General features: G+C 34.4%; 7 protein-coding genes and 2 non-coding genes across 13 annotated transcripts; 3 read left to right on the top strand and 6 right to left on the bottom strand.

The window, feature by feature from the left end:
- On the bottom strand, positions 1 to 4,875 carry F21D5.3 (the record flags this gene model as incomplete). 3 transcript variants are annotated; one of them, NM_001268392.4, is made up of 14 exons in its annotated part: positions 1 to 258; positions 312 to 396; positions 1,280 to 1,677; positions 1,726 to 1,833; positions 2,125 to 2,306; positions 2,352 to 2,550; positions 2,596 to 2,714; positions 2,761 to 2,883; positions 3,246 to 3,366; positions 3,412 to 3,506; positions 3,648 to 3,907; positions 3,961 to 4,115; positions 4,316 to 4,423; positions 4,759 to 4,875. In NM_001268392.4, the coding sequence occupies 14 exons, from the start codon at positions 4,861 to 4,863 to the stop codon at positions 85 to 87; spliced, it is 2,232 nt and encodes a 743-aa protein (NP_001255321.1). The 3 variants fall into 3 exon arrangements, with proteins under 3 accessions (NP_001255321.1, NP_001255322.1, NP_001255323.1); NM_001268393.3 differs by lacking the exons at positions 2,125 to 2,306; positions 2,352 to 2,550; positions 2,596 to 2,714; ... (5 more) ...; positions 4,316 to 4,423; positions 4,759 to 4,875 and having other exon boundaries at positions 85 to 258; positions 1,726 to 1,818; NM_001268394.3 differs by lacking the exons at positions 1,280 to 1,677; positions 1,726 to 1,833; positions 2,125 to 2,306; ... (7 more) ...; positions 4,316 to 4,423; positions 4,759 to 4,875 and having other exon boundaries at positions 85 to 258; positions 312 to 338.
- Positions 4,876 to 5,179: 304 nt separating this feature from the next.
- otub-3 (OTU domain-containing protein) lies at positions 5,180 to 7,513 on the bottom strand (the record flags this gene model as incomplete). 3 transcript variants are annotated; one of them, NM_001268389.4, is made up of 5 exons in its annotated part: positions 5,180 to 5,664; positions 6,252 to 6,566; positions 6,617 to 6,949; positions 7,003 to 7,073; positions 7,407 to 7,513. In NM_001268389.4, 5 exons carry the CDS (start codon positions 7,480 to 7,482, stop codon positions 5,530 to 5,532), a joined length of 930 nt encoding a protein of 309 aa, NP_001255318.1. The 3 variants fall into 3 exon arrangements, with proteins under 3 accessions (NP_001255318.1, NP_001255319.1, NP_001255320.1); NM_001268390.4 differs by lacking the exon at positions 7,407 to 7,513 and having other exon boundaries at positions 5,182 to 5,664; positions 7,003 to 7,278; NM_001268391.3 differs by lacking the exon at positions 7,407 to 7,513 and having other exon boundaries at positions 5,530 to 5,664; positions 7,003 to 7,026.
- 21ur-14823 lies at positions 7,433 to 7,453 on the top strand. The gene has a single exon (NR_056324.1).
- Positions 7,514 to 7,629: 116 nt separating the features above from the next.
- pgm-3 (Phosphoacetylglucosamine mutase) lies at positions 7,630 to 9,968 on the bottom strand. Its single transcript, NM_069099.8, has 7 exons — positions 9,870 to 9,968; positions 9,621 to 9,814; positions 9,228 to 9,574; positions 8,835 to 9,183; positions 8,520 to 8,758; positions 8,147 to 8,455; positions 7,630 to 8,101 (listed from the first exon to the last, which is right to left on the bottom strand). The coding sequence occupies exons 1-7, from the start codon at positions 9,964 to 9,966 to the stop codon at positions 7,984 to 7,986; spliced, it is 1,653 nt and encodes a 550-aa protein (NP_501500.1). The 5' UTR covers positions 9,967 to 9,968; the 3' UTR covers positions 7,630 to 7,983.
- Positions 9,969 to 10,814: 846 nt separating this feature from the next.
- F21D5.9 (C2H2-type domain-containing protein) lies at positions 10,815 to 11,670 on the bottom strand. Its single transcript, NM_069098.7, has 3 exons — positions 11,463 to 11,670; positions 11,120 to 11,415; positions 10,815 to 11,069 (listed from the first exon to the last, which is right to left on the bottom strand). The coding sequence occupies exons 1-3, from the start codon at positions 11,640 to 11,642 to the stop codon at positions 10,988 to 10,990; spliced, it is 558 nt and encodes a 185-aa protein (NP_501499.1). The 5' UTR covers positions 11,643 to 11,670; the 3' UTR covers positions 10,815 to 10,987.
- Positions 11,671 to 14,002: 2,332 nt separating this feature from the next.
- Positions 14,003 to 14,023, top strand: 21ur-9384. The gene has a single exon (NR_131586.1).
- A 2,405-nt stretch (positions 14,024 to 16,428) lies between these two features.
- H23L24.1 (Phosphatidylinositol-glycan biosynthesis class X protein) lies at positions 16,429 to 17,237 on the bottom strand. Its single transcript, NM_069097.6, has 4 exons — positions 17,089 to 17,237; positions 16,936 to 17,043; positions 16,805 to 16,893; positions 16,429 to 16,744 (listed from the first exon to the last, which is right to left on the bottom strand). The coding sequence occupies exons 1-4, from the start codon at positions 17,149 to 17,151 to the stop codon at positions 16,447 to 16,449; spliced, it is 558 nt and encodes a 185-aa protein (NP_501498.4). The 5' UTR covers positions 17,152 to 17,237; the 3' UTR covers positions 16,429 to 16,446.
- A 552-nt stretch (positions 17,238 to 17,789) lies between these two features.
- Positions 17,790 to 20,443, bottom strand: ipla-5 (PNPLA domain-containing protein). The gene is made up of 9 exons (NM_069096.3): positions 20,020 to 20,443; positions 19,924 to 19,979; positions 19,797 to 19,873; positions 19,638 to 19,746; positions 19,273 to 19,556; positions 19,061 to 19,223; positions 18,865 to 19,017; positions 18,499 to 18,796; positions 17,790 to 18,138 (listed from the first exon to the last, which is right to left on the bottom strand). Exons 1-9 carry the CDS (start codon positions 20,065 to 20,067, stop codon positions 17,833 to 17,835), a joined length of 1,494 nt encoding a protein of 497 aa, NP_501497.2. The 5' UTR covers positions 20,068 to 20,443; the 3' UTR covers positions 17,790 to 17,832.
- Positions 20,444 to 20,557: 114 nt separating this feature from the next.
- Positions 20,558 to 23,282, top strand: parg-2 (Poly(ADP-ribose) glycohydrolase 2). The gene is made up of 9 exons (NM_069095.5): positions 20,558 to 20,795; positions 20,845 to 20,954; positions 21,052 to 21,222; positions 21,280 to 21,392; positions 21,440 to 21,722; positions 21,845 to 21,968; positions 22,016 to 22,306; positions 22,430 to 22,558; positions 22,952 to 23,282. Exons 1-9 carry the CDS (start codon positions 20,663 to 20,665, stop codon positions 23,053 to 23,055), a joined length of 1,458 nt encoding a protein of 485 aa, NP_501496.2. The 5' UTR covers positions 20,558 to 20,662; the 3' UTR covers positions 23,056 to 23,282.
- Positions 23,283 to 25,845: the final 2,563 nt, after the last annotated feature.

Below are 25,845 nucleotides of genomic sequence, written 5' to 3'. Positions count from 1 at the left end.
TTTCAGGCACACGTTCATTTATTAATATCAATATGACATCAAGCTGAGTAAAGTTCAAATTCTAATCATCAAAATTATCAATTATCAGTGAAATATTCTATCAATAATAAGAACTAGGCACACAGCAATGAAAGTGTATGGGATATTCGAAGATTTTTGAGTTGGAAGCCTTAATTCTGGTAATTTATCAACTTTGAAGACACCACAATCATGCGGGAAATTGTCAGGTGGCATGTAGATTTGATTTTGATCACCAACCTAAAATAGAACAGTTAGAAATTGCACTGATACTGATATTAAGTGTATTTTACCTTATATGCATATCCAGTTCCACCCATTAAATGAAGTTCCAAGTGACAATGAGCAAACCACCATCCTGGATTTACAGCACGGAATCTGAAATTATTAATTTGTTTCTTGAATGAGTATTAAAAATATAAGAGAGTGTTAATTCTTATCCTTAAACTTTAATAGTAAAAATTTTGAGATCGTTTCGCAAAAAATACGGTGGATGGTTTCATCACGAAAGAAAAATGTTCAACTCGAGATTGCACAAAACTAGGTGCGCCTTTAAGAACTACAGTATACACTTTTCCTCGATTTTACATTGTTTTTCACACTCAAAAATATGTCGAGACAAACAGATAGTTTGCCGGGTGAGTGAGAGAAAAAAGTGGAAATGGGTATAAAAATGTTTCAAAAAATTGGTTACTGTAGTTCTCAAAAGATTGTGTTCCTAACAATGGGTTCTCACGTGCTCCATGAATTAAAAAATGTTTTAAAAAAACAACGATTCGAAAACTGTTGTGGACGGAACGTAAACCTGAACTTTATACAGACGTGGCCTTTGGGTCATCATGAACTTATCGCGTAAGCGACCTCTCTTTATAATTCATTACTTCTTACACTTCTTGTAATAAACTACTTCTCTCCTTGTCTTTCGCTCAATACACAACAGTGGCGATCAGGATGAGATGGGGAGGGGGACAAGTTGTGCGAGGATCAGCCCCAAACACTGATCATGCCTCCACTCGCCGCAGAGGTCGATATACCGCCTCTGGTCGTGATGCCCCTAGCCCAGGCATTTCTGGCTTTTTGTCATATAAGAGGGGAGATGTTGTGGACGGAACGTAAACCTGAACTTTATACAGACGTGACCTTTGGGTCATCATGAACTTATCGCGTAAGCGACCTCTCTTTATAATTCATTACTTCTTACACTTCTTGTAATAAACTACTTCTCTCCTTGTCTTTCGCTCAATACACAACAAAAACCTACCGAATAGTGATATATCCTCCAACTGGCAATGTAATAGTATCTCTTTTCGTTGGATTCTTAGTATTCATTGCTTCTAATGCTCCACCTAACCAATCTTTATTTCTCCATTTCTTTCCATTACAACTAACATCTCGTCCAGGACAATCAATATCTTGATTCATTTGATCAATAAATCCAGATCCATTATACGATGGCCATCCAACTTTCATCACATAAAAATGATGTCCATGAAGATGGAATGGATGAGCATAACCAGTTCCCATTGCACCACCAAGTCCCATATTATAAAGGGTTATTTGCACAATATTATTTAATTTATGCTCCAAATGATAGAAACAACGACATGTTGTATCGAGATCTGACATTGAGTTGTTGGCACAAGCAGTTTGACTGCACGACTGTAAATAATATAAAATGGATATTTTCTCCCGTCGACCCTAACTCACCGTTGAAATAGTTTCCATGTCACCATCATGATAATATGGAATACCCCATGGGAATTGGAATAAGAATTGATCCATTTGAGAGTCATGGTGCATGTTGATAAAATGCTCCTGCAAAAAGTGGGCTCGTGATTATTAAAACAAAAGATGGCCTAGAAAAGTCAGATAGGCAGGCATGTAGGCATTAAGAAACAGATAGGAAAGAGACATCTCGTGGTTGCCTTCCCCCATTGCATTCATTATATACTTACCTTCCTGAAAATGCGCCTGCTTATCAAAAACAGGTGTTTAACATTTTTCAAGTGTAATAAACTTTTATGATTCTTTTCTTCCAATGATTTTGGAAAACCAGACGTCTGCTTTGCCACTCCAACCCTATTTCTATAATAAACAAAATCCCACCTCGAATCCTCCATTAAATTGTGTTGCTTGAAGAATCTCGGCCTCGATTTTTTCTGGATTTGGATTTTCCAACTTATCATATGAGATACATGTGAAGTTTGGTTGAGCCATCCATTCTTGGAATGGACAGTTCAAAACGGTACATTTCTTGTTTTGTGTACATTCTGGGTGCATCAGGTTGGCTGAAAGGAATTGTTGTTTTTAAATTACTGTTTTTCTCTACTTACGTGTAGTCTTATCCTCGGGGAGTCCATCAGTTTCATATTCAATATAACCAAATCCATAAACAATTGGAATCTCTTTCCAATCAAAGAAATATTTTTGAACTGTCTCTACTTGGATACGGTAGCTTTTTTTGGTGGGTGTTGCCAATCCTTTAATCAAAATGTCATATCTTTCTCCTGGGAAAACGATGAGACGATCAACCTGAAATGAGAGAATAGATTATGCTTCAAATGAATGGGTTCCTACCTTCATCGGAACAACCTCATCACCATCAGCTGCAACTACAGTCATTGGATGCCCTTCAACATATAGCATAAGCTCTTGAGCAACTCCTCCGTTTACAATACGGAAAAGAATATCCTCGTCTGACATTTCAAATTATTTGTTAGTTAAATAGACTCATAGACTTACTTGGCTTAATTTGGAATCTTTCAAGTGGAAGATTGAATGGTTGAGATTTGATAATGTCATGATCATACCATCCCTTGTCGTTCAAAAGAATTGCAGAAATTGGTACAGCTCCTCCGACATTTCCTAAATATATAATTACACAAATGTAAAACTTCCATGAGAAGAATGCACATATCCGACTATTATCTCACAACTTGTGGTTGTATTTGAACCGTGTAGATTTCAATTATATATTTTATACAAAAGTGGCAATAACTCAGTCTGCACCTATCATAATTTTAGAAGTTGACAAAAAACGAATCAACTTTTAGGCATTAAACAAAGTGTCTTAGAAAACTTGGCAATATACCAAAACGTTGACTGGCTTTTCTTCATCGTAAGTTTTTTTTGGAATTTTCAAATAACTCCGGATAGTTATGCACGAGTCAGGTTAAATTTCCAAAGAATTATTAAGTTTCAGAACTTTTCAGTTTGAAGCCACTGACCTCCATCGGAAGTTCTAGTTGGCTCCCAACATTTTGTAAAGTCATCATATCCATACATCCATTTCATAGTTTTATCTTCCAATTGCATCCAAGCTTCTTCTCCAACTTTTGTCGCCCAATCCTGAAAATCATGGTTGTGGGAGTTTGGAGAAAAACATGTGGCTACCTGCAACAAAAAGAAGTATTCACGGCTTGGAACAATTCGCTTCCGATCATCCAATGTTGGAACTGATGTATCATTCTGATCAACAACAATGAATCCTGAACAATCAAAATGTGACAATAGGGTGCGAAACTATTAAAAAAATTACTTTCAAAAGTAAACATTGATAAAAAATAAAGACCTGATCATTGATTCTCTCAAATTATTGTACTCTAATCCTATACTTAACTTGAACTAACCTCCAGCAATTCCATCTCCTCTATCAGTTTGCATATGTCCGTGATACCAATGAGTTCCCTTGTTATCAGCAATAAATCTATACTCAAATTTATTTGTACTTTGAATTGGACATTGTTGAACAAAAGCAACTCCATCCATGTACCACATTCCATGTTTGTCAATACCATGAACATGAATTGTCATTGAATCCATAAGGATCTGATTAGAGACACGAATCCATACTTCTGACATGTATGGAACTACAACTGGTGCTCCAGGCCTGAAAGAGTTATGTATTTCAGTGTCTAGAATACTAGAATATGTAGTACTCACATATCTCCGTTAATCGATATAACTCGTTTATGCAATCCATCAACCACCAAAACATCTTCCATTCTATTTGCATCTCCTGGATCCGAAATATGGTTAAATGAATAGTTTTGGAAACAATCCATCAGTTGATTCGGCTCACGTTTTGACCATGTTTGCTGAATATTAAAATAGTAAAAACAAAAAGAAATCTAGAATTTATAATAGTTTCGTATTTATATACTGAATGGTAAATAGTACAGTTTATCTTCAAAAAACACCTCCAGCAGTGAGTAAAAAATGGTTCAAGAACTGATTAAAAAAAACTCCATGTGAACATTCCAGACCAAATCTTTGGAAATTAAATTCCCAAACTTACAGTTTTATAATCATAGTCGACTGGAGTTGCGTGCTTTGCCGGATTATCATTCTTGTAGGCCATTGTTAATTTCTTACTAATTTTCATATCATATGCATAGACACCGTTCTGAAAATCATTGGTTCACGGTTAAAGGTTTTATTGTCTTGATTTATATCATAGTTTGAATTTTCTGAATTGCGTACATAAGATAAACGGATTTATGGGTTTCGCCACGAGGAAAATTTTCTCGCAAAACTTTTTGTATTTATGGCGGTGATTTCGTGAGTAATTTATGTTACATAGGTTTACAGCTTCTTCAATTCTGAATATCACAAAAAGTAAAGGCTACCGTAAACCTATATTTCGCGGCGAGACCCACTCGAATAAATCCATGCGTCTTTAAGTACACGTTTCAGAGAACTAAGGAACTACAATATCTCAATCTATTATCTAAATCTTACCGAGTCTGGTTTCATTATCTCTAAAGGTTTTGAGTATTTCGAATATCCATCAGTTACAGAGAATAAAGAACAAAATATAGAAATTACTGTTAAAAGAGCCCTCATTGTGCTCCTTCTCTGGAAAAATCGAATTAAAATGTTGGAAGCTTTCGACGTTTGATTTTCGAAAGTAATAAATCAAAGTTTCATAAAACTCGTTAAAATGACAAGTGATCATGCTTCTTATCACTATTTAAACCTTGTCTAAACCCTCCCAAAATTCTTATCAATGTGCTGGTAATCGCAAACAGTTTCAGTCATAATTCTCACTTTACGTGTGAAAATTAACGATGTAAAAATGTGCGGAGAAGTGTGTAATATTAAGCCAGTTCTCTTAAATTCTAAACTGATAATGATAGTGTAGGTCGTGTCTTGGAAGGTTACAGTGAAAGTGTTTATGATTTGAAATATATTTTCAGAAGAGGATCAAAAAGTGTTGTAATCAAATTACAATAAATATTGAAAATTAGTGTTGATTGGAGTTTCATCAAAATGTGGGGAGAATTCTAAATATTCATAAATTTGAAACTCTTGTATAACTTCAAAAATTCCTTGAATTAGAACAACAAAATAACGGGAGAATTGAAATATGAGCTCTCGATGAAAATTTTCTGAGAAAAAAACAAGAAAAATTCACCTAAAATGTAAAGATCTCATCAATATTGGTGTGATTAATTAGAAAGAACATAAAAAAAAACAATTGAGATTATCAAAACAATTTAATCAAACTAATCAATACGGGCACGTAGAATTGTAGTGTTCTCCAAGCGAGTAAGCATGTCGAAGGAAGACAACTCGGAGGGCTCGATCCTTTGGACTCGAGTATTCCTCGCCAATTGTGTGACGGCCACCGTATTGTTTGTAGACCTGAAAAATCAATTATTTTCAATATTACCTCTGAATTTTGTTTCTTTTAATACTTTCTCAGTAACAAGACAACTGATATGTCAAAAATTGTGCTCTTTTCCTAAAAAAGACTACCATTTGACACTTCGCCAATTAATTAAGACTCAAAGAGCATAAAAATAACAGAAAGTCACGTGACGTCTGATAAAAAAGTTTTTGCAATCTATTTTTGATAGCGAACTCTGATGACAAAATTTGGACAAATCATGCAAAAAATTGGGACTACCCGAACCATAAGTGATAAGAACTGGACGTGATGGTTTTCACGTATGTCAGATTAGTCATTGGGTAAACGCCTTAAAACACTGGAAGGTCACTTATAAAACGGTATCTAAAAGTTTCCAGAATTATCGTAGTTTCGAAATTTCCTGAAATAAGTACTTCAATGATTTCTTGTCTGATCGTATGCGCAAGGGTCTGTTTTCAATCAAAGTACTGAAAATCTACAAAAATCAATAAAAACGTATAAATTTCTGAAAATAGTGGCGAAATTATTATACCTAGTAACATGATTCTCTATATTTTTTTCAAATTAACAAAATTCTCACCACAATAGTCTTCTCAAAAATCATGGAACACGCCTTCAACTCGAGTTCTCCACCCCATACTCCACCAATTTCAGCGACATTTTCAACTCCACCGAGATATGTTGCCCATGAAGAATCACTATCCATATTTGCCATATCCTCAATGAAAGGCCGAAAATCTTCGCTGTGCTCACGCATATAAGTACCACATCTCTTGCGAAGTTTTCGTACAGAAATCTCGATTCCTTCTTCTTGAAGTTGATGAGAAATTGCATTGTACATACAATCACCATCTGCTGGAATATCGATCATTTTCATGTGATCTTCTGCGAGCATCTGGAAATGATTGTGAAATCGAAGCTTTAAAAATGTGTATTTCAACGTACCTCTTTAACAGCTGCTTTCTCCATTTGTCTATCCGAAAGTTGATTTTTTCCCGCTTCCTTATCGGCTGCTTCGGCAGCCTTCATTTTGTCAGCGGTTTTCTTTTTTTTATCTTGTTTTTTTGCAGCTTTGTTTGAAATCTTCACAGTTTTGTAGAATGCCGACGACGATGGTCCTTCTCCATCATTATCCGATCCTTCTGGATTTGGTGAAGGTGGTGATAATGTAGAAGCTTCTGGATTTTCAGCAGGAACGGCTTCCGATTCTTCTGGCTTCTTTGCTTCTTCGAGCTCCTTTTTGTGACGTTCATCCATTTCTTTTTCCATTTTCTCGCACTGAAACAAGACATATATTCGGCATTTTTTTAATAGTTTTATATCAAACCAACCTCAGCACCGGCCTCTTTTTGCATTTGCTTATTCCCGCATTTTGCCGCCTTCTTCTTTGCCAATATTTTTCCTGGAAGTTGTTTTAATCGATCGAGTGGTGACGTGGATTTCGACTGGCGTGATTTTGGTGATGATTCCCTCTTTTTAGTGGGAGTATGTTCATCATCCGGGGCCAAATAGGTTCTGTTTCGTTTTGGTGTGCCCGACATAATGAATAATGGGAATTTGTAGAAAAATGCGAAGAAGTAAGTGAAAGACTACGGAACTGGTTGATTGAAAACTATCAAGAACATTTAAAAAACATCCGCATAGTTTTCAGTATTGGCGGGTAGATCAAAAAAAATGTTTGGTTGTACATTTCAAGTCTACTTGAAATATTTTTCTCTTTTAATGTCAAAATTACCTCTCAACTCTTTCTTTTCACGCCGATGCCGTGCTAGGATCGGATTTTCTTCATCCTGCTCACCATCCGACGACATTTTTAAATCGATTGAAAATTTGTTTTGCGGTCTTAAAATTAGGAAAATGTTTCCATGGAAATTTCCACAAACGAAAATTTCATAACGAAAGTACAAAAGAAATTGTAGACTTCTTATTGAACAACGAGCTAGAATACCCATGATTTTATATCGAAACATTCATTTTTACTCAAGATGAAGTCTCAAAACGAGAATCTTCAATTCGTCATCACTCTGTTATCTAGTTATCACAATTTTTCAATATATTTTAAAGCATAGGGGAAAGGGCCAATGATGTGTTTTAATGAAACCAGGAATTTACTTTAAAACCGTTGAAAGTTGATATAGGGAAATGGGGAAACCAGTAGAAACTCATAAATGAATTTTAACAAATAAATATGGGAATATGAAAGGGAAAAATTTAAAAAAAACTTTGGGAGATTATGCTGAAAATGACTAAACTGAAGGGATGAATAAAAATACATTGTGAAAACTCGAGACTACATATGGAATTTATTTTCTTCAGTTCGAGTTGCAAAGGTTGAGAACGACTTGTTCGAGAGATTTTCCGAGTTGCAATGTATTTTCAACAGTATCCGCTTCAGCGTATACGCGAACAATGTTCTCGGTGCCAGATGGTCTGAAATCGATTTGAATATGAAACAAAAACTTCAGATAAGATTACCTGATGAAAGCTCTCGAATTATTGTACTTTGCAACATCCGTATCAATCATTTTTTGAATTCCAACAGGTTTCACAAGAGTTTGCTCGGCGTTCGTCGTTTTGAAAATGGAACGATCAATAACTGGAACTTTGATCTGCACATTCGGAACATCTCGATACAGTTTTTCGGCCCAGTCATCCATAGACCATCCATAGTGACGGAGAACAGCTTCCACGGCAAGCAAATCTGCAAAAGCATCCCCAACAGTTTCATTGATGACACGGGAGAAAAGTGCTAGACGACGGAGAGGTAATGATTCAGTTGGAGTTCTGAAACAATTCATTTCTATATTTGAAAAAAAAGAAATTTATGAAGCTGTTTAGTCTCCTATACCTTCTGATGATGCGGTCGAAAATCTCGCTGAAAACAACAGTTCCGTGTCCGTTGGCCTCGAAATAAATTCCAATGTCGAACTCAGAAGCAGCTTCATGCAGATGCTTGACTCCAGTAGGTACAATAATTGGCTCAATACCCAACTTTTCACGAATGTAGCGTGTTGAACTTCCATTCGCATATGCTGTTTGAACAATACCAAGGCGGAGACGTTCCATCGGAGTGGAATTTTCGTAATCCTAGAATGATGCATCATTGAAAACTTCACACTCAGTTTATTCATAATTTGATAACTATTATTTTGAAATAAATCACCTTCAGTTGCTCCCGAATGTATGTGACAATCAGAACTGCAATTTTGTCACCGTCGAACAGCTCAGCATCGTTTGATTCCGAATTTTCTGAAGCCTTTGCACGGAAGTACATCAAGCGATCGGCATCTCCATCAAATGAAGCACATTTTGGTTCTGCTGCTGTCGGTGAGAAGTTTGCTGGTAACTTTTGCGAAATCTTAACGAAATCGGCACCACATCCCTGATTCAGTTCTTCCGATTCATTACGAAATTCAACTTCCAGAAGTGATGATGGGATTCGCTCAAGAAGATTTCTGAACCGTGGAGCACCGACTCCGTTTGCGCAATCGACAATGACTTTTGGTTGATATCTGAAGAATACTTTTTTAATGGCAAGTTTTTCTCTGAACCGTACCTCGAGTCTTTGGGTTCCTCAGTTATTTCATACAGCTTCTTGAACGAATCGGCGATTGCAGAATAATATCCATCGTGAGTTGGCTCTGCGAATTTTGGCTCGTTGAATGCCTTGACAGCATAATGAAGCATTGGAGTCGACACAACACCGATATCATCGAATTGTACATTGAATAACGCTGCACCGGCTCTTGCTGCATTCATCAGACAAGGACCAGAGCAACGTGTGTCCATACCACAAACGACACGGGAAAGTTGGGTCTTTCCGACTGAAATTTGTTTTTCAAGAGCTCGAACTGCGGCTGGGAGCTCGGCATCAGTAGCATTCACAACTTCAGTCGCGTATATCTGTAGAAAAAAGGTTTCTGTGCGTTTTTTATTTATTTTCACTAACCTCCCACTGCTCATTGAGCATATCGCCACTTGGATCCACTAATTTCACACCATTGTCACATGATGGATTGTGTGAAGCTGTAATCATCACTCCGATAGCTGAGTTGAGCTGCCGCGCACGAAGACTCGCAACGTAAGCACACCGGAAGACGATGAATGGAAGCTTCTCGGACTTGAATCGGAATCCAGCAGTTCCTGAAATAGCAAACTTTGAAAATGATAAAAGAAAATATTTTATTTTTAGTCGTACCATACGAGAATTTCTCATCGTCTTGAATGGCATGCACATTACCGCTGTGAGTTGTGTTACCGGCACGTGAATATTCAACTGGAACAGTGAGATCCATTTCTGAAAAAAATTTGGATTTCGAATTTTAAATACGTAGAGAAATAAGTCGACAGAACCAATAAAATGTATTAAATCAGATGAATCTAAACTACATGTTGATTTACGGCGCTAAACAACGCCCAAGACGTTATTTCGGAGCGTTGTGCGGAAAAGAGTTCTAAACGCGTTTTTCCTTTCCCACCAGAAAGTAAAAACGTTAAATAAACGAGTATATTGATCATAACAGGGCGTGTTAATGAAAAATGATGATGAAGTAATAAACGTTCAACTGATAACAAGCGGAAACAAAAGGTATGATTATATTCACACTGAGACCAGAAACAATGTTTTGAAAAAAGAACATGGAATTGAAAAATGTCGGTGCTGTATGTGTTTTATTTTCTCATGGAAAATGTTTAACAGGACGCGGGAAACAAAGATCAAACTTGTAGATCGTAATTTATGATTCAGATTAAGAAAGTTTCGCTAAATACTAAAATAGTTTTCTAGTATAGTTTTATTACTCTTTTGAATAATTTTTAGAGCTGAACGGAATATATGGTGTTTCTTTAAAAAGTATAATTAGGAAAAAAAATGAACTAACATTTCGATGGTACGGTTTCCAGGCGCGCACTGTTGCGTGAGTTCCGGGTCTCACAGCGATCATGAGCACTGTAGAAATTTTCAGGCCTATTCATGATTGAGGCCTTATTGTGGCTGAAAACTCATTTTTGTTAGAAAAAAATTCAGTTGGAATCATCCGTCCACTAAAATTATTTTTTCTAGAATTATTCCTTTCTCGATGAAAATTGTTCGAAGAACAGCATTGGTCTACCACATCTTGTAAAAAATTGGAAAAAAAAGTATATCAATAAGATTTTTCATTGAAAAGAGGAAATTCTAGGAAAAAAATTATTGCAAGAAAGAGAAAAGACAGAAAAAGAGAAATCACTGGAAAAACGTTTTGAGACAAATAATAAATATTAAGTAGCTAAATAATAAAATTCTCGGAGAAAAAAAAGGAAAAGTTATTTTGTTTCTTATTGACGAAGATCCGATTTTCTCTTGAACTTGCTCTTTCGATGATTGTTACGCATATGTTGTACTAAGTCACCAGTCAGTCTGAAATCAAGAAAATTGGATTCCAGAACCAAGAGCTTTGTAGTATTTACCTGAAAACTGCTCCACATACAGCACAACAATTTTCATTAACCAAAGAACTGCCAAGAGCATTAGCCACAAGTGGATTGTTCATTGTAGAAGGTACAGTAACCCCAGAGCTTGATGACGTGGAAGAGGAGGAACTGGTTGATGTGGTTGCACGGGGTTGCTGGACACGTGGAAGAGGTACAGTAATCGGTGCTGGTGAAGCATGGCATAATGTGGAAATGAATTGGCGGCGTGCAAACTCTTCCATTTGACGTTGTTGTTGAAGGCGAATCATTAGGGGTGCAAGTTGAAGATAATTCTGAAAAATATTATTTGTGCATTTGGTACAGTACTTGGATATATTACTTGAAAAACTTGGGGAAACTGAATTTGTGCAGTCTTGGAAGTGCAATCAAGAGGTGTCTCGTCTGGAGATTCTTCATCTTGAGTCTGTAGGTTTGTTCCAGGATCTTCCCGGTTTTCAGACACTTCTGAAACTGCGGGATTCCAGATTCGAAACTTTTTTGCCATTGGACCATCTGCCATTCTTAGTTGAAAAAATGACGTTGCAATCCTAAAACAGGAATTTCAAAAAACATTTCTTAGGTATTTAAAATATTTCGAATGGAAAAGCACCTAGAATTCACAAAAAATACAGATTTCTAAACTAAATTAAACTTCAGGAAGATGATTGAGAATTACAGTAATTCATTAGTAGACAGATTGTTAGTACCGCCTGTTGACATCAATCTGATTGAAGACGATGAGAAAGATAGGAAAGGAAAGATTGAATGAAATGCAACGGAAATGTGTTAAAATTAACATAAAACTGCATCAATGTGTTCTACGGTAATCTTTATGTTGTTTTCTGTGTTTGAGTTGATCAGTATCAAGTGAAAAGAATCCGCTATGTTCCAAATCATTAATGCATACCCGTTAATACCGTATATTGTTAAAATCCTAATAATCAATCCCTGATATCCCGAAATTGTTGTATACACTATACATAATAAAAACTGAACCAATGTACAAAAAAGATCGGCCTCTGCATGTAAAAATTCTACAAAATCTCCTCAAAACCTTTCACAATCTTATTTATCGTCATCAGGTGCCTAACGACTCCGCCCCTTTCCCCCGTATTTTCCCAAATAATATTATTCTGTTATTCCCCGTATTTTCGCAAGTTACTACGGTAGTTTGATGAATATTTATAAAGTTTGGAAGATGGGGAGTAGGTATTTTGAATATCATTGGACGTAGAAGAAGATGATAATTAGGCACCACACCTCACATCCACAGACTCCTGAGAATATGTATGTGGAAGGTAATGAATATGAGCAGTTGGTGTATATGAACATTATTATTATTATTGAGTATTGAAAGTTATGAATAGTTTGATAGAATATATTGGTGTAATGATTTTTTGTTACATAGCAAAATTGATGGGATTTCCGACAATGCGAAATCGTTGAAAATTATAATAATGAAAATTATATATAGACATGTCGAAAAAAAGATACCCATAAGGTGACACAGTTGCGTAATACCGTTTATGTGACTGCGACACCTTATTTTCAAGCTTCTTAGTCAACCTTAATCCTACCCTTCACCATCTGTCATTTCTTTTCATATAATGTTTCCCAATCCTTTTGACAGTCTTAAAAGGTTTACGTAACCGACATGAACAACATGTTCAATTGAGTGAACAGACGGTTGGATGGACAGGATTAGGTTAAGGATACGGAAGTGTCTTGCACCTGCCTAGAAGAGGTGACGAGAAGAGGTGAAGAAATGAAGATGCCGATGAAACGAAACCAGATTTTGAAAAAGAAACCGGAAGTCAAAATTGTTGAACTGAGGAATATGAACTATAGATTCCAGCTAACAAAAATGAATACAAAATTATTTTACTAGATTTTCAGTCGAACAGTTTATAGCCATACTTTGGTTTTGAAACATGGCTTGGTTTGAACTAGGTAATCACAATCAAGGGACAAAAAATAACTCCCATTTCCTAAAAATGTTCGAGTTGGGTGAAAAACTTTCAGGTTTCTTCGAACAATCAAAAGATGTAAATATGATGTTTTCGAAATCTGAAACTCCTTAAAATCATCAAAAGCAGAAAGATCCAAATTTGCAGAAAATTTTTAGATGTCTATTTTTGAAAAAGAGAGAACGATTTGAGTTTGGCCGCTAAAATTGGTTGCATGGACTTTTAAGGCACAAATTTATTAGAAACCAACCTAATAGTAATTAATAATATGGTAAATCTATCAATGTATTTTTTGTGAAAATTTAATTTCGAATGATGCGGAGTTTTTAGTGATTCAAATGAAAAAACACGATCTACAAATACCGGAACATTTTCAAACCTATGGTTGTCTGTCAGCAATAAAATAAAAGTGACCTGACAAATGCATGGTCCATGTCTCAGAAATAAGACGGCATCCAGCTGTGTCAAAAGGTGTCAAATACCGTGAAGCGAGTAGAGGTACCCGCCCATCCCGCTAAACACATACATCTCAATTACCATATCTATTTGAGAAATGTTCCTCACGAAGAACCCGGACAAGATTACAGTAATTTCTAAATTCTTATAATTAGCGATACACCAAACTGTTAATACTAATTGAAAACTTAGAAAAACAATTCTTCGCCTTGATTTTCTCAAAACAAAGAATGTGAACGGGTCGGGTTTTACTTGCAAGAATCCACAAAAAGTGGATGAGAGGCGCGAAAAGAAGGCGGATTTGATTGTCGGATGCCCTGTTGAAGACGTCAAACTGAGTCTCTTGAGACGATTGGAAAATGTGAGAAGTGTCGGCTGGGTTAGTTACTTATTAGAAAAGACAAGGAGAAGCATGTTTCGAGAAACTGGAATAAGATTAAGGGATATGATCAATTGGTTTGATAAAAAGGACTGTAATGTTTGGCTTTGAGATGAATGAAAGAATACTGTAAGATCATACTTTTATCATTCAAAAGGTAGACTTTGGTAGTTCAAAAAAATTAAAATAATAATAGTTGGAAATAATCAGCAAATACGACCTTGTGCTCTCGAACAAAAATGGTTAAAATCTAAAATTAATGAATTTGAGAAACAAGGAGAAAATTTGAGAAACAAGGAGAAATATATAAAATAAAATTTTGAGAAAAAAGCTAATTTCCACAAGAATATTTTCAAAAAGGAAAGAAATACATATGTAACTTAACTTTGCCAGTTGACATTATTCTGCGAAATGCTCCATTGTCCATTCATTTCATATATTCTTCACAAACTATCCGTCGCCCAAGTTCTGTGAATAGAATCATTGTGCTCTGGGGAGCGATTAGGTCAAATCGGTCAAGATGCGCTTATTATTAATTGGCTCATCACAATGGACCCTATTGAATAGAAATATAGAGAGAGAGAAATTAATGGAAAGAAGGAACGGCATACGGTGGAAGAGAACCATGAGCGATAAGTAGTAGTTATGTTTCGTCTAACCGTAAATTATTTAATATTCCAATAAGAAAACATTTTAAAAGAAAATATGAAAAGAGCGGGATTTTTTTTCATTGACCCGTTTCGATGGGCTAAAAACAAATACACTATTCCCACTTCCCATCTGAACGCAAACCAATTCCCATTAGAGAAAACATACATTTTAATTCGAATAACAATTTCAACACGTGTCACAATCTCACATATCCCCAACTCTTTCATCTGTTTCCGACAAAAGTCGAACTGTTTTCCGCGTACTTTTACCACTTTGGCGGCAGTAGGAGATCAAAGAATTCATGCCGCATCCGCCACCATTATGGATATGACACTGACACCCGTCGGACGTCGCCTCATTTTTCATGGCACTTACAATTAGATTGGTATTTATAGTTAAGGGGATTTGTTTACAAATGATATATGGTGGTATTTTATTTAATGTGTATTGCCATGAAAACATCTGAAAATGGAATTCACTGAAACATCTATCCAAAGGCTCATAATGCTTTTCAGGTAGGCAAAACACTCATAGCACAAGGGCTTGGTAATTTCGCTCATGTGGTCGTTTTTTTTCTTTTCAAAATTTACGATTAAAACACTGAAACACTTGAAAAAACGTCAAAGACATCAAAGACACGAACACAAATATTAAAATTCATTTTGAATGCACGATTTTATTAAATTCAATCCCATACCGATCACACTTAGCTCTTAGTAACTACAGCCATTCCATTAAAATCCCCAGCCTTATCAGTGATATCCATGTAGTATTTGTAGGTGTACATTGTCTTGTTTCGAAGAGCCGGAGAATGATTAAAAAGAAGTTTAATTGATTTGAAAGGAACTCCTTTTGGAACACATTCATGTTGAATCAACACAACAGGTTCCCATGCTGGAGCTCTTGAAAACTCGAATTCATAAAATCCAGTGAATTTGATTTCAGTAATTCCACCGTTTGCCTGTCTACCAATATGCCCAGTTTGTCCCTGTTTAATTGGAGACGATGGATCTTCTTGACGAATATTGAAGGTAATATCAAGAGTGAATGATCGCTTATGATGACACATTAGAGACATGTTGAATGTGAACATATCATATTAAGAATAAACAGGAGGAATTGTAAAGAATATCAATGGAATGATGAGAGAAAGTGAGAATGATTGTTGCATTTTGAGATGCACAAAAATATGGATGATTGTAGAAATATTATCATGTTTTATACGGAAACTGTTAATCGAATTATGCAAATTTTGTACATTTTGTTAAGAGAATGTTAGACCCCCTCCCCCCCCCCCCCAAAAACTGTATTCAAGAAAGAAGGCAATATAACACCGGGCCCTAGAAATACCAAACCGTTCGCTCATAAGCTGTTATTGTGTTGAGATCCATTCAAATACGTCATTCGCCTTTAAGTCACCTTTTTAGAAGTCTGTGACATCATATATTGATTAGCAGATTTTCCAAACTTCGAAAATTAATATCTGGCTTCAAACTATTTTTTTGGAAATCCCCGTAGCCATTTTGTTGCAAATTTTGTGTTATTTCAGGATTTGAAAACGGTATTCCAAAAACTTTTGTAACCGCCGTGTTCAAGCGGAAAAAGTGCATTGCCAGTCATACATTTTAGAGCAAGTTTAGAGATTGAATGGAATAGGCCATTTATATGCAAAATTGGTAGATTTTCCAAACTGAAGATTAATATCAGGCTTCAAACTTACTTTTTCATCAAGAAAGTAAAAATTCAGGTATTGCGTTGAGACCCATTTAAATAAATTCATTTGCGTTCAAGTCGCCATTTCAGAAATCTGTGACATTATATATTGTTAATGAAATACATTGCTAATAAAATAAAATAAAAGTAGTTGATATTTATCTAGTTTTGATACAAAAACACCTGATCAACAACATAACACCAAACGCTGAAATGAAGAAACCAGCAAGAAATTTAATTTGAAAATTGTCGGAAATCGGTGGAATCATGCTGGGAACGTGTATTCTACAGTTTCGAAGAGAAGAACCAATTGGTGGCATTTTGTCAACAATCACATAATGAATTGGAACATCTGTAGCTGATTGGTGATGAGGTTGTGACTTTGTGACAACGAATAATCGATCTATGGACCAAGATATCGGAAGTTCAAATTGCATTGGAAATGTGAAATAACACCTGAAAAATTTCAAAGGCAAGGTACAAAGAAAATGAACAGTCACATTCCAAAAAACTTACTGTGGGCACTGTTCACATGTTGTGACATAGCTCGCGGGGCTAATATGAAGTTTATGAAATTTCGGAATTTTTCTTCGACTGTGACAAAGCTGAAATAATTGAATTTTTTGTAACTCCAACAAATAACTTACCTGCTCTTCGGATAGCAGTCGAAAGTCTAAAATCAACTGAGTTGGACCATCAATATGTGGGACTACTGTTACAGATGCAGAATAATTTGCACACTCGATTTTTTGAAACTGAAATTAATAAGTTCATTAACCGAAATTCAAAATATTGATTACCCCTAGAGTGCCTGATATAAGCTCAATGCTTAAATAAATCATAATATATTTTAAAATGATCATTGGAAAAAAAAACAACTTTTAAAAAGCTGCAGAGCTGGAATAGGTAGACGCAATAGCAGATGGGTTGAGATGAAGAATGTCTGTTTATATTATGAATAAATATAGAAGACGTTAGCATTTTCATATTCTCAGAATATGAGACGATATGAGCAAGACGTTGTCTAATTGACCTCATTTCTTCATAATGCTTGAGTTGAAAATTGTTGTAAATATTCGAGACGCAGGCATTGGGAGTTCTATACGTTTTCTGCTTATATTACAAAAATATTTAGTTTGGGAGGGGGGGGGGGGGGGGACTTTTTGGCAACAAAAGGACATAACTGCAAAAAATGAAGATTGGAAACAAAGTTTCAGAGACCTCGAGTTGTCTTTTAAAGTTTTTAACTTTTTAAAAGTGTTTTGAGTATTTTAGCTATGTAATAACTTGCCATACAATTGTTTTGACACCGGTTTTCTGAAATCTAGCAAGCAGCGTTACAAGTAACAAGCAGTTTTTAAAATATTTTTCCCAGTTTATTCAAACTAGGATTAAAAACATTGCCAATATTATAATGGCCATTTGATGCGCTCGGAGTTGAGATCTACTACGCTTTTAAACCTGTGTGAGTAAGAAAATTGAAGGTTTGTTCCAAAAAAATCTATCCATAAAGCATTTATTCCGTATAAACATAATAGTTCCATTTACTTCTTATCTGATTTTGGCGATCCAACCTTACTTCCCTTGCCTCCGGTAATCTTTGAATAGTTACATGGCTCCGTGTTACGTGGCATCGATTTCAAAAGTCTGCACAAATCAGATATGTGTTGTTTGATTTCTGTACGAATGTATACTTCATTGTCGAACATTGCATTCGTAATGTCTTCAATTTTGCAATTATCAAGTTCGAATGGAGCAGCGAGATGAGGCGAGAAGCGGAAGAATGGAACTTGCATCGAGTGACACCATTCACGAGATTGACCGACATGGACGTTGTGGGAACTTGTGCACTGAAAATAATTTCATTGTAACTGGAATTCACATTTTTCTATATTTATCAATTTCTAAAGTGCTATTTTTATACATTTTCATAATCCACAACATTTTATTCTAATGCAAATGTCTTAATTATCATTTTTTTTGTTATCTTTCTTACATACATATGTAATTACATTACAAATATATGTTACTTTCTATGATATTCTATCAGAAGTAACTATCAATTTTGTGTCTCTATTCTTGAATCTTTTGTTCATTCATCGCATGAACACTTTTTAGCCCCTTTTTTCAGTAGAAAAAAGTGAAAATTGTGATCATTCGAGGAAAGAGAACAAGATTCAATTTAAATATATATTTGCACTAAACCACACCTGATAAAGGAAGACAGTTATCAGATTTTTTGTATTTTCAATTATCTCTCTCCAATTTCCAGTTATTCCAGTCAGCCCACTTGTTAAATTGATGTCAATTCCATTAATTGGATACGATGGCTCAATTCCGGTTCCAACGGAAATCACACATCCAATCTCGTCAGTGTTGTTTTTACCACGATAGTTTTCAATTTTCTTTAGCTTTGCGAATTCGGTCATCACCATAATACATGGATTGTTGCAGAAAAGGGCTCCGTCCGCCATGCCATTGAACGATGGAAAGTAAGTAGGAGCAGCTCTGATTTGAGTTTATTTAAAAAAGAAAACATAAAATTTTGGTCCAGCTCTAGCGGACGAAAAACTTACGTAGTGCATCGAATTGCTTTCCACAACAAAATCTTGTTCGGATTGAAATATCCAAGTTGCTCAAACTCTTTTGAGTCGATACGCGGTGCATATGACCGGAAGAGAACCAATTGAGGTGGAGCCAATGTGACTTTTGCAGTTGTAACAACAAGACTGAAATTAAGATTTACAACTATTTTCAATCCCTTAGCTGTACCGATGGGCAGTGCACTTGGACATTAAAGTCTTTGAACCCATCACTTCTTGAAGACAAGTTTCGATTCCAAGTGCTGAATGTTTAGGGAACTTTTGATTATTTCCACCGAAGATACGTTTTCGAATTATGATGTAGAGACGGAGTGCGTCCGCTAGATCAATACCTGGAAACATTTGAATTTAAATATTGAATCATAGCAATTAAAAACTAACCAACACCAATTGAACTTGCCATGATACCTCCACAGCTTGTTCCGGCAATCCAATGAATTCGATTTCGTAGTGGTTCTCCAAGTTCTCTTTCAACAGCCAAAAGAATTGCACATTGCAAAACAACTCTTAAACCGCCACCATCAAGACTCAAAATAACTTTCTGATTTTGATTCTGCTCCTCATTTTCATTGATTTTCTTTTCAATTAGGAGTTTGTTGTAAGCCATGTGATGACTGTCCACGGAACTTCTACTAGTTGAAATGCTTTGGAGATCTCGTTTTATGCTGAAAACATAATCATTTAATGTAAAATCGAGATTTTGAATCTTGATTAATTTTAATGAACACCGTAAAAGTTTAATTTACTTTGCATCATCAGTCATCTCAATTGGTGTTTTTCCATCATTATTTTTCGAGTTCCAAAGATCCAATCCAGCGGCATAGACACAAACAGCTCGGCAAAGAAGACGTCGATCTGTCAAAACATCATTTAAGTTTTCTTAAACATTAAAACTTTAAAATTACTGAGTTTTGCAGCCAAATGAAGCGGAGTATTTCCATTTTTATCCTTTATATCAAATGGTTCATTGCGGACAAATGCTCTGAAAATATTAACAATTCAAAAACGCATCTGAAAATCTGAAAAACTAACGCCACCAATCCATCAATATTGTCATAAGTGATTGCATGGAAAATGTCAATATGACGCTGAAATTGTATTTGCGAAATTAACCGAAAATTGGAATACCTTGTATATTTCTTGAGCATTAATTCTTTTTAAAACATCGCTAAACATTGTTCCGCCCGTTTTTTGAAAATTTTGAAATAAATTGCGACAACGGGATCAGAAAACCAAACTTTTTTTATTTTAAACTTTTTTAAAGGTCGCGTAAAATAAAACATAGTTTCAAAAATAAAATTGTAAAAGTTCACAATTTATTATAGTCTCTTGTTTTATTTATAATCGGTTTGTTGTGCAGTTTTTTGTGTGTCATCTTCAAAAAATCTGGTGCCCTCGGTGACTGGTGTAACACTTTGTTTTATGTCCAGAAATTATAATAAAAAAAATGACGCCACACAAATTAATATTTTGCAATAACGTTGGAAACTTCGAAAAATTCTCGACTGTTGCCAAGCAGCATAAAACGTTTGCGGTTTTTCTAAATTTTAAATGATTGTCATAATTTTAAAAAAATGTAGAGCGAGATTTTGAAAAATTTCGCAATGTTTCAAAGCGATGTCCTCTATATATTTCGACCTTTTCATAGTTTTCTTATGTTCATTTTTAGAGGACACGAAACATTGTTCCAACTATTCTAAAATATTTCTGTTATTTAATTCTTTTAATTTTTAGCAATTGAATTTTTAAATATAGTTTAACAACAACTGAAATGGATCATGAAAACTTAATGAAGTATTTGGAAGAATTCAGAAGCATCAGATTTCAACCAGATTTCCAAAAAGTTGATGCTGAAAGGAATGTTAGATACTGTGAAATTACGGATTTTCCTATTTCTAACATATGTGAGTTATTCCAAATTTATTTCGAAAAATATGAGTACAATAACTTCAGCGTTTGAGCTACTGGAAACAGGGGTGTCTCAACAATGGAGAAATTGTGATCAAAATTTGTTCAATGAATATTTGAAAACTTACAAAAATGGAGGATATTCGCAGTTCGAGGTAAGTTTTTAAAATCTTTGTACTAGTATGTTTTATTCTAAACATATTATTCTTTACATTAAATAAATAAAATTCGTGTAAAATATCTAATTTCCAGGATCTTCTTTTCAAAATATGGGGATATTCTGAAGAAAAAGAAAGATTTGATTTACCAGCACTAAAGTCGTTTTACCGCAAAATGTCAGAAATTGTTGGAGAGGATGAAGTTCTTGAAAAATTAGCAAGATTAGTTCGAATTACCAAATCAGCTTGTGAAGTTCTTCCAGAGGTAAGTGAAACTGTGGGAAATTCTTTTTACCATGTTCTTACATATTTTTGTTTTTAGAAAATTTATCGGCTTGTCGGAGATATTGAATCAGCAACTTTCAGTCATATTCAATGTGCATCACTAATTGCTTGGATGTTTTTCAGTGACACACCTCGATTGAGTTTCATTATGTAAATCTAAACTAGTGTAGAGCTGTACATTTAAATCCTTGTTTTAGAATTCTTCAAAAAACGACTTGTGTCGCAGTGGAAAAACTGAAATTTTTGTTCACATACTTTGATAAAATGTCAATAGATCCTCCAATTGGTGCTGTCAGTTTTCGTAAAATGAGAATAACACATAAACAATATTTGGAAAATTGGAAATTAAGAGAAACTAATTTGTTGCCAGATGTTCAAGTATTTGATAAAATGTCCATTGAGGAGACCGCACTCTGCACACAAATCGATTTTGCAAATAAACGTCTCGGAGGCGGAGTTTTGAAAGGAGGAGCTGTTCAGGTACAGGTTATCTTTTCTCAATTTTTAGCGATTCAATTTGACGTTTTGTGGTATTCATGTTTTGAGTTGTTATTAAAAATTCGAATCATCTGAAATTAATAAAAAGCATTATTGTTTTTTAGGAAGAAATTCGTTTTATGATGTGCCCTGAAATGATGGTTGCTATATTATTGAATGATGTAACTCAAGATTTGGAAGCTATTTCAATTGTTGGAGCCTATGTTTTCAGTTCCTATACTGGATATTGTAAGTTCTAAATGTTAATTTATTTTCTAAAAAATATATTGTTTCAGCTAACACTCTCAAATGGGCCAAGATAACACCAAAGCACTCTGCTCAAAATAACAATTCATTTCGGGATCAATTTGGACGTCTTCAAACTGAAACAGTTGCAATTGATGCTGTTCGAAATGCGGGGACGCCGTTGGAATGCCTTTTAAATCAATTAACAACTGAAAAATTAACACGAGAAGTTCGAAAAGCTGCAATTGGATTTTTGAGTGCCGGTGACGGATTTTCAAAAATTCCAGTTGTATCGGGATGGTGGGGATGTGGAGCATTTCGAGGAAATAAACCATTAAAATGTACGTTTTTTTTTTTTCGTTTTATTCAGAATTCCTTTTCAGCTACAGCAAGTTTTCCAATGGACGGCAAAATGAACATAGCGTACCATTTTGCAGAATAAAATACTATTAATAATTTTTCAGTCCTAATTCAAGTAATTGCTTGTGGAATTTCTGATCGACCACTACAATTTTGCACATTCGGAGACACTGAACTGGCAAAAAAGTGCGAAGAAATGATGACGTTATTCAGAAATAACAATGTCAGAACAGGTAAGAAAAAGTTCAATAATTTTAAATGAAACTATAATCAAATGATACAAATTTTTCAAATTAATTGTAAGAGCCGGACATCAAATTAAAAGATTTTTATATTAGATTCAGTCAACTCTTTAATAACTCAATTGCTTAAATTATTATCAGTTCGAACTCAAATAACTTTTCTGGTTTTTTTCCTATTGAGCACTCTTACGAAATTGTAGATGTTTCCGTAGTTTTTCCGTAGAGTCTAGTGAAAGTCCAAGATATGCATAGGTTGCTTTGAAGGCAGACAGGCATACATTTCTGTGCCTACATAGATAAGGTCTTTTTTTTTCAAACGTCCTTGTTATCATAGAGATATTTGGATATAATATACTCCGCATATTTAAAAAGTTTTAATTTCAGGCCAACTATTTTTAATTATTAATTCCATCGGGCCACCACTCAACTATTCTGAACAGTATGTTTTTGATGCAATCAGAGCAAAAATCAATTCCACCAAAGCATGAAGCTATGTACTTTGTCAGAAATGCTATATTTTCCCCAAAGTTTTATATACAGTGTTTTTTCCAAATATTTTTTCGTATTTTTATCTGAACTTTTACTTTCAAATTTTTAATTAATATTCTAAAAATTGTTTATTCAATTTATTTTTTAACTGATCATGACCATTTCAAAAATTAAACATTAATATTTTCATAAGATACCAATAAAAGTTTTCATTCATCCTAAATTCTTGTAAATTTATGACAAAATCCAATTAAGATTTCAATTTATTTTTACATTTCCCGGAAGTTTCAAAGTCTGAAGCTGACTAACTAAACCACTATAGTCGAAGGAATAATTGCATATTTTTTATGATTTTATTTATTTCTCTCATACGTTTATCAGTAACCAAATTTTTCTCGAAAAGTCGTAGACATATATAAATTAGGTTTTTTTGCAATGAAATATTATAATCAATCAAAAGTTTGAATTGCCTAGCCTCTGAATGTGTGCATTTTTGTTTCAAAAATCACCTTTTTTCAAAAAGAGTGTACTAAAAAGTTATTATTTTAGTGCCGATGGGGAAACTCTCCAAAATTGCAAAGAATTGTTTTTTTTTGATTGAACGACATTCAAACAATTTTCGGCTGCACTATAGAAAGTTACTTTAAAGTTTTTCCTTGTTTTCAATGGATTATTCATCAAAATCATAAATCTCGCAGAAAAGTGTTATTTTTCAACGATTTTCAGATTAAAACACATTATTTGTCACAAGCTTAATCTTTCTTTTTTCATTGACGATGAATTTCTGTTCTCAACTGGACAAAAAGAGCAAATATTCACAAAAACAAAATAATATTCACTTTTTTCCTTGGTTTTGGAACCTTTATTATTGAAAATTGCGTTAAATTCTTTAATTTTTTAAATGTTACACAAATTTTAAGCGAGGAGTACGAACAATTTCTGAAATTTGATAGTCAGCTATCTCTTTTTTTTCTGGCTAAAAAACCTAATTGAATGATTATTAATCAATATGATATCACAAGTAAAATGAATTTAGTAACAATATTTGTTAACTGCACCAAAATCCTAGAGATCGTATATTAATTTCCATTTACAGAAAGAGTTCCGTATATACCTATTGTTTTTTATTTACGTCTGAAATAAATCCATCTTTGCATTAGTGTTAGCAATTGTATCAAGTTTTTGCAGAATAATGTCTATTCCGCAATTTACCCTTTTTTTTGCAACATTGAAGAATTCTTAAGGTGTTGAAAAGATTACAATTATTAATGTATTGAAACAGAATTTAAAAAAGTACATATTCAAAATGCAAAACTAAAAAATAACCAAGTATTATCAAATTTAGGATAAATTGGATCAATCAGTTTTTATCTAGTTCTTTTTTCAATGTAATATATGTTTAAACCTAACTTTAAATGCTTTGGAACAGCTAAGAAAATAACGATTCTTGATCACTTATCACACATAAACATATTAATTTCTAGAATAGTACCTAATTTAGTTTCAAGTGATTTGATTCATTAGTGAAGTGCCACAGATTAAAAACGTTACCGGAAGCAATTCCATGTGGTATACTTTTTCGCAGAATTTTTGTTTCTCATAAAATTACCAATTGTTTTCAAGAAGTGTTTTCCTTTGAAGAAAAATAACATGGTGAGAATACATTGATGCTCCCACGCGTGTGCCTGCCTACAAAACTGGTAGGTGCCCTGTACCCATTTTTCTGAATCAATTTATCACTTGAGCTGCCACTTTCAATTCTTTGCAGCACATTTAACATAGGATCGTACTCCACACATTGTGCACTTGATACTGGGTTAATTTTTACAGCCCCATCCCTTTCAAGAGCGGAGATTTGAAAAGCAAGCTCCCTATCAAGCGAAGCAGTTGAAATATTCAAATTGCTATTTTTATTTTCTAAATTTATTTAACACAAGGTTCATAGTATATTTAATAATCAGTAATCATCGACCATGTGCCCCAGAAGTGCTATTTGTTGTTCATTTTCATGGAACATCTTCAAAACACCCCGTATATCCATAGGTCCTTTGCCCGACTCCTCCTGAATTAATTAGTGTTTTTTCTTTTCAATTTTAATTTTTTCAGGGTTGTTGCTTTTAGGCCCCAGTAAACTTGTCTGAACCTTGAAATTGTTTACCTTTTTTGGAATAATTTAAAGGGCAGAATACATAAAATCAAATTGTAATTTGAAAAAAATGGGAAAATAATTAAACACTTGGTGTCATGTTAATCCTTTCTGCATTTCTCTAGATTTTCAATTAGACAATTTTTCCAGATTTTCAATTAGACACGAAGTAAAACTGATGACCTAATCTTGGGGACGATGTATAACTTTTTTGCCGTTTTGAAGTCGCCACTGGTATTTTTTAAAATTTTAATTTTTACAATAAAAATATAATAATATTGTTGAACGAAATTCAAACTACACAAAGTAGTGAATTCTGCTTGACTGAGTTTATTTTAATAAGTTTTGGAGGTTTTGCTGGCTGTTCAGTATATTTATGCGGTGTTTTCAAATTGTTCGGATTTGTGGTCTTCAAAACTTTTTTCACCGTCATCAGTTGTTAACCTTATGTTATAAACTTGATATTGCACAAGACTACAACTTTTAGCTTAACTTAACTTTTAACTTGAGTCCCTTGAGAAACATTTGGAACATTATATTGAGAAAATGTCAAAAATAGAAAAAGTCCAAGTTGTTTCGCACTGGGAGAACTTGAGGAAATTGGATGCAGAATAGTGCATATTTCAATTCTGATAGTAAAACT

The sequence above is a fragment of the Caenorhabditis elegans genome, chromosome IV (assembly GCF_000002985.6).
Source record: "Caenorhabditis elegans chromosome IV".
Classification (NCBI taxonomy): domain Eukaryota; kingdom Metazoa; phylum Nematoda; class Chromadorea; order Rhabditida; family Rhabditidae; genus Caenorhabditis; species Caenorhabditis elegans.
The sequence above is the reverse complement of the archived record's forward strand: the minus strand, read 5'-3'. Positions and strand labels throughout refer to the sequence as shown.

Excerpts from the sequence above, each read along its gene's own strand:
- H23L24.1 (NM_069097.6), bottom strand. The coding sequence starts at position 17,151 with ATGATCATTTTAAAATATATTATGATTTATTTAAGCATTGAGCTTATA. Across the intron at positions 17,044-17,088 it reads TTATATCAGGCACTCTAGGG|TTTCAAAAAATCGAGTGTGC; the intron begins GTAATCAATATT and ends TATTAATTTCAG. Across the intron at positions 16,894-16,935 it reads GACTGCTATCCGAAGAGCAG|CTTTGTCACAGTCGAAGAAA; the intron begins GTAAGTTATTTG and ends CAATTATTTCAG.
- F21D5.9 (NM_069098.7), bottom strand. The coding sequence starts at position 11,642 with ATGGCAGATGGTCCAATGGCAAAAAAGTTTCGAATCTGGAATCCCGCA. Across the intron at positions 11,416-11,462 it reads AGTTTCCCCAAGTTTTTCAA|AATTATCTTCAACTTGCACC; the intron begins GTAATATATCCA and ends AATATTTTTCAG. Across the intron at positions 11,070-11,119 it reads GTATGTGGAGCAGTTTTCAG|ACTGACTGGTGACTTAGTAC; the intron begins GTAAATACTACA and ends TCTTGATTTCAG.
- parg-2 (NM_069095.5), top strand. The coding sequence starts at position 20,663 with ATGGATCATGAAAACTTAATGAAGTATTTGGAAGAATTCAGAAGCATC. Across the intron at positions 21,723-21,844 it reads TGAAAGGAGGAGCTGTTCAG|GAAGAAATTCGTTTTATGAT; the intron begins GTACAGGTTATC and ends ATTGTTTTTTAG. Across the intron at positions 22,559-22,951 it reads AAATAACAATGTCAGAACAG|GCCAACTATTTTTAATTATT; the intron begins GTAAGAAAAAGT and ends TTTTAATTTCAG.
- pgm-3 (NM_069099.8), bottom strand. The coding sequence starts at position 9,966 with ATGGATCTCACTGTTCCAGTTGAATATTCACGTGCCGGTAACACAACT. Across the intron at positions 8,759-8,834 it reads ACATTCGGGAGCAACTGAAG|GATTACGAAAATTCCACTCC; the intron begins GTGATTTATTTC and ends GCATCATTCTAG. Across the intron at positions 8,102-8,146 it reads AATTCGAGAGCTTTCATCAG|ACCATCTGGCACCGAGAACA; the intron begins GTAATCTTATCT and ends AATCGATTTCAG.
- ipla-5 (NM_069096.3), bottom strand. The coding sequence starts at position 20,067 with ATGTTTAGCGATGTTTTAAAAAGAATTAATGCTCAAGAAATATACAAG. Across the intron at positions 18,797-18,864 it reads AAAGCAATTCGATGCACTAC|AGCTGCTCCTACTTACTTTC; the intron begins GTAAGTTTTTCG and ends AACTCAAATCAG. Across the intron at positions 18,139-18,498 it reads TAACTGTCTTCCTTTATCAG|TGCACAAGTTCCCACAACGT; the intron begins GTGTGGTTTAGT and ends AATTATTTTCAG.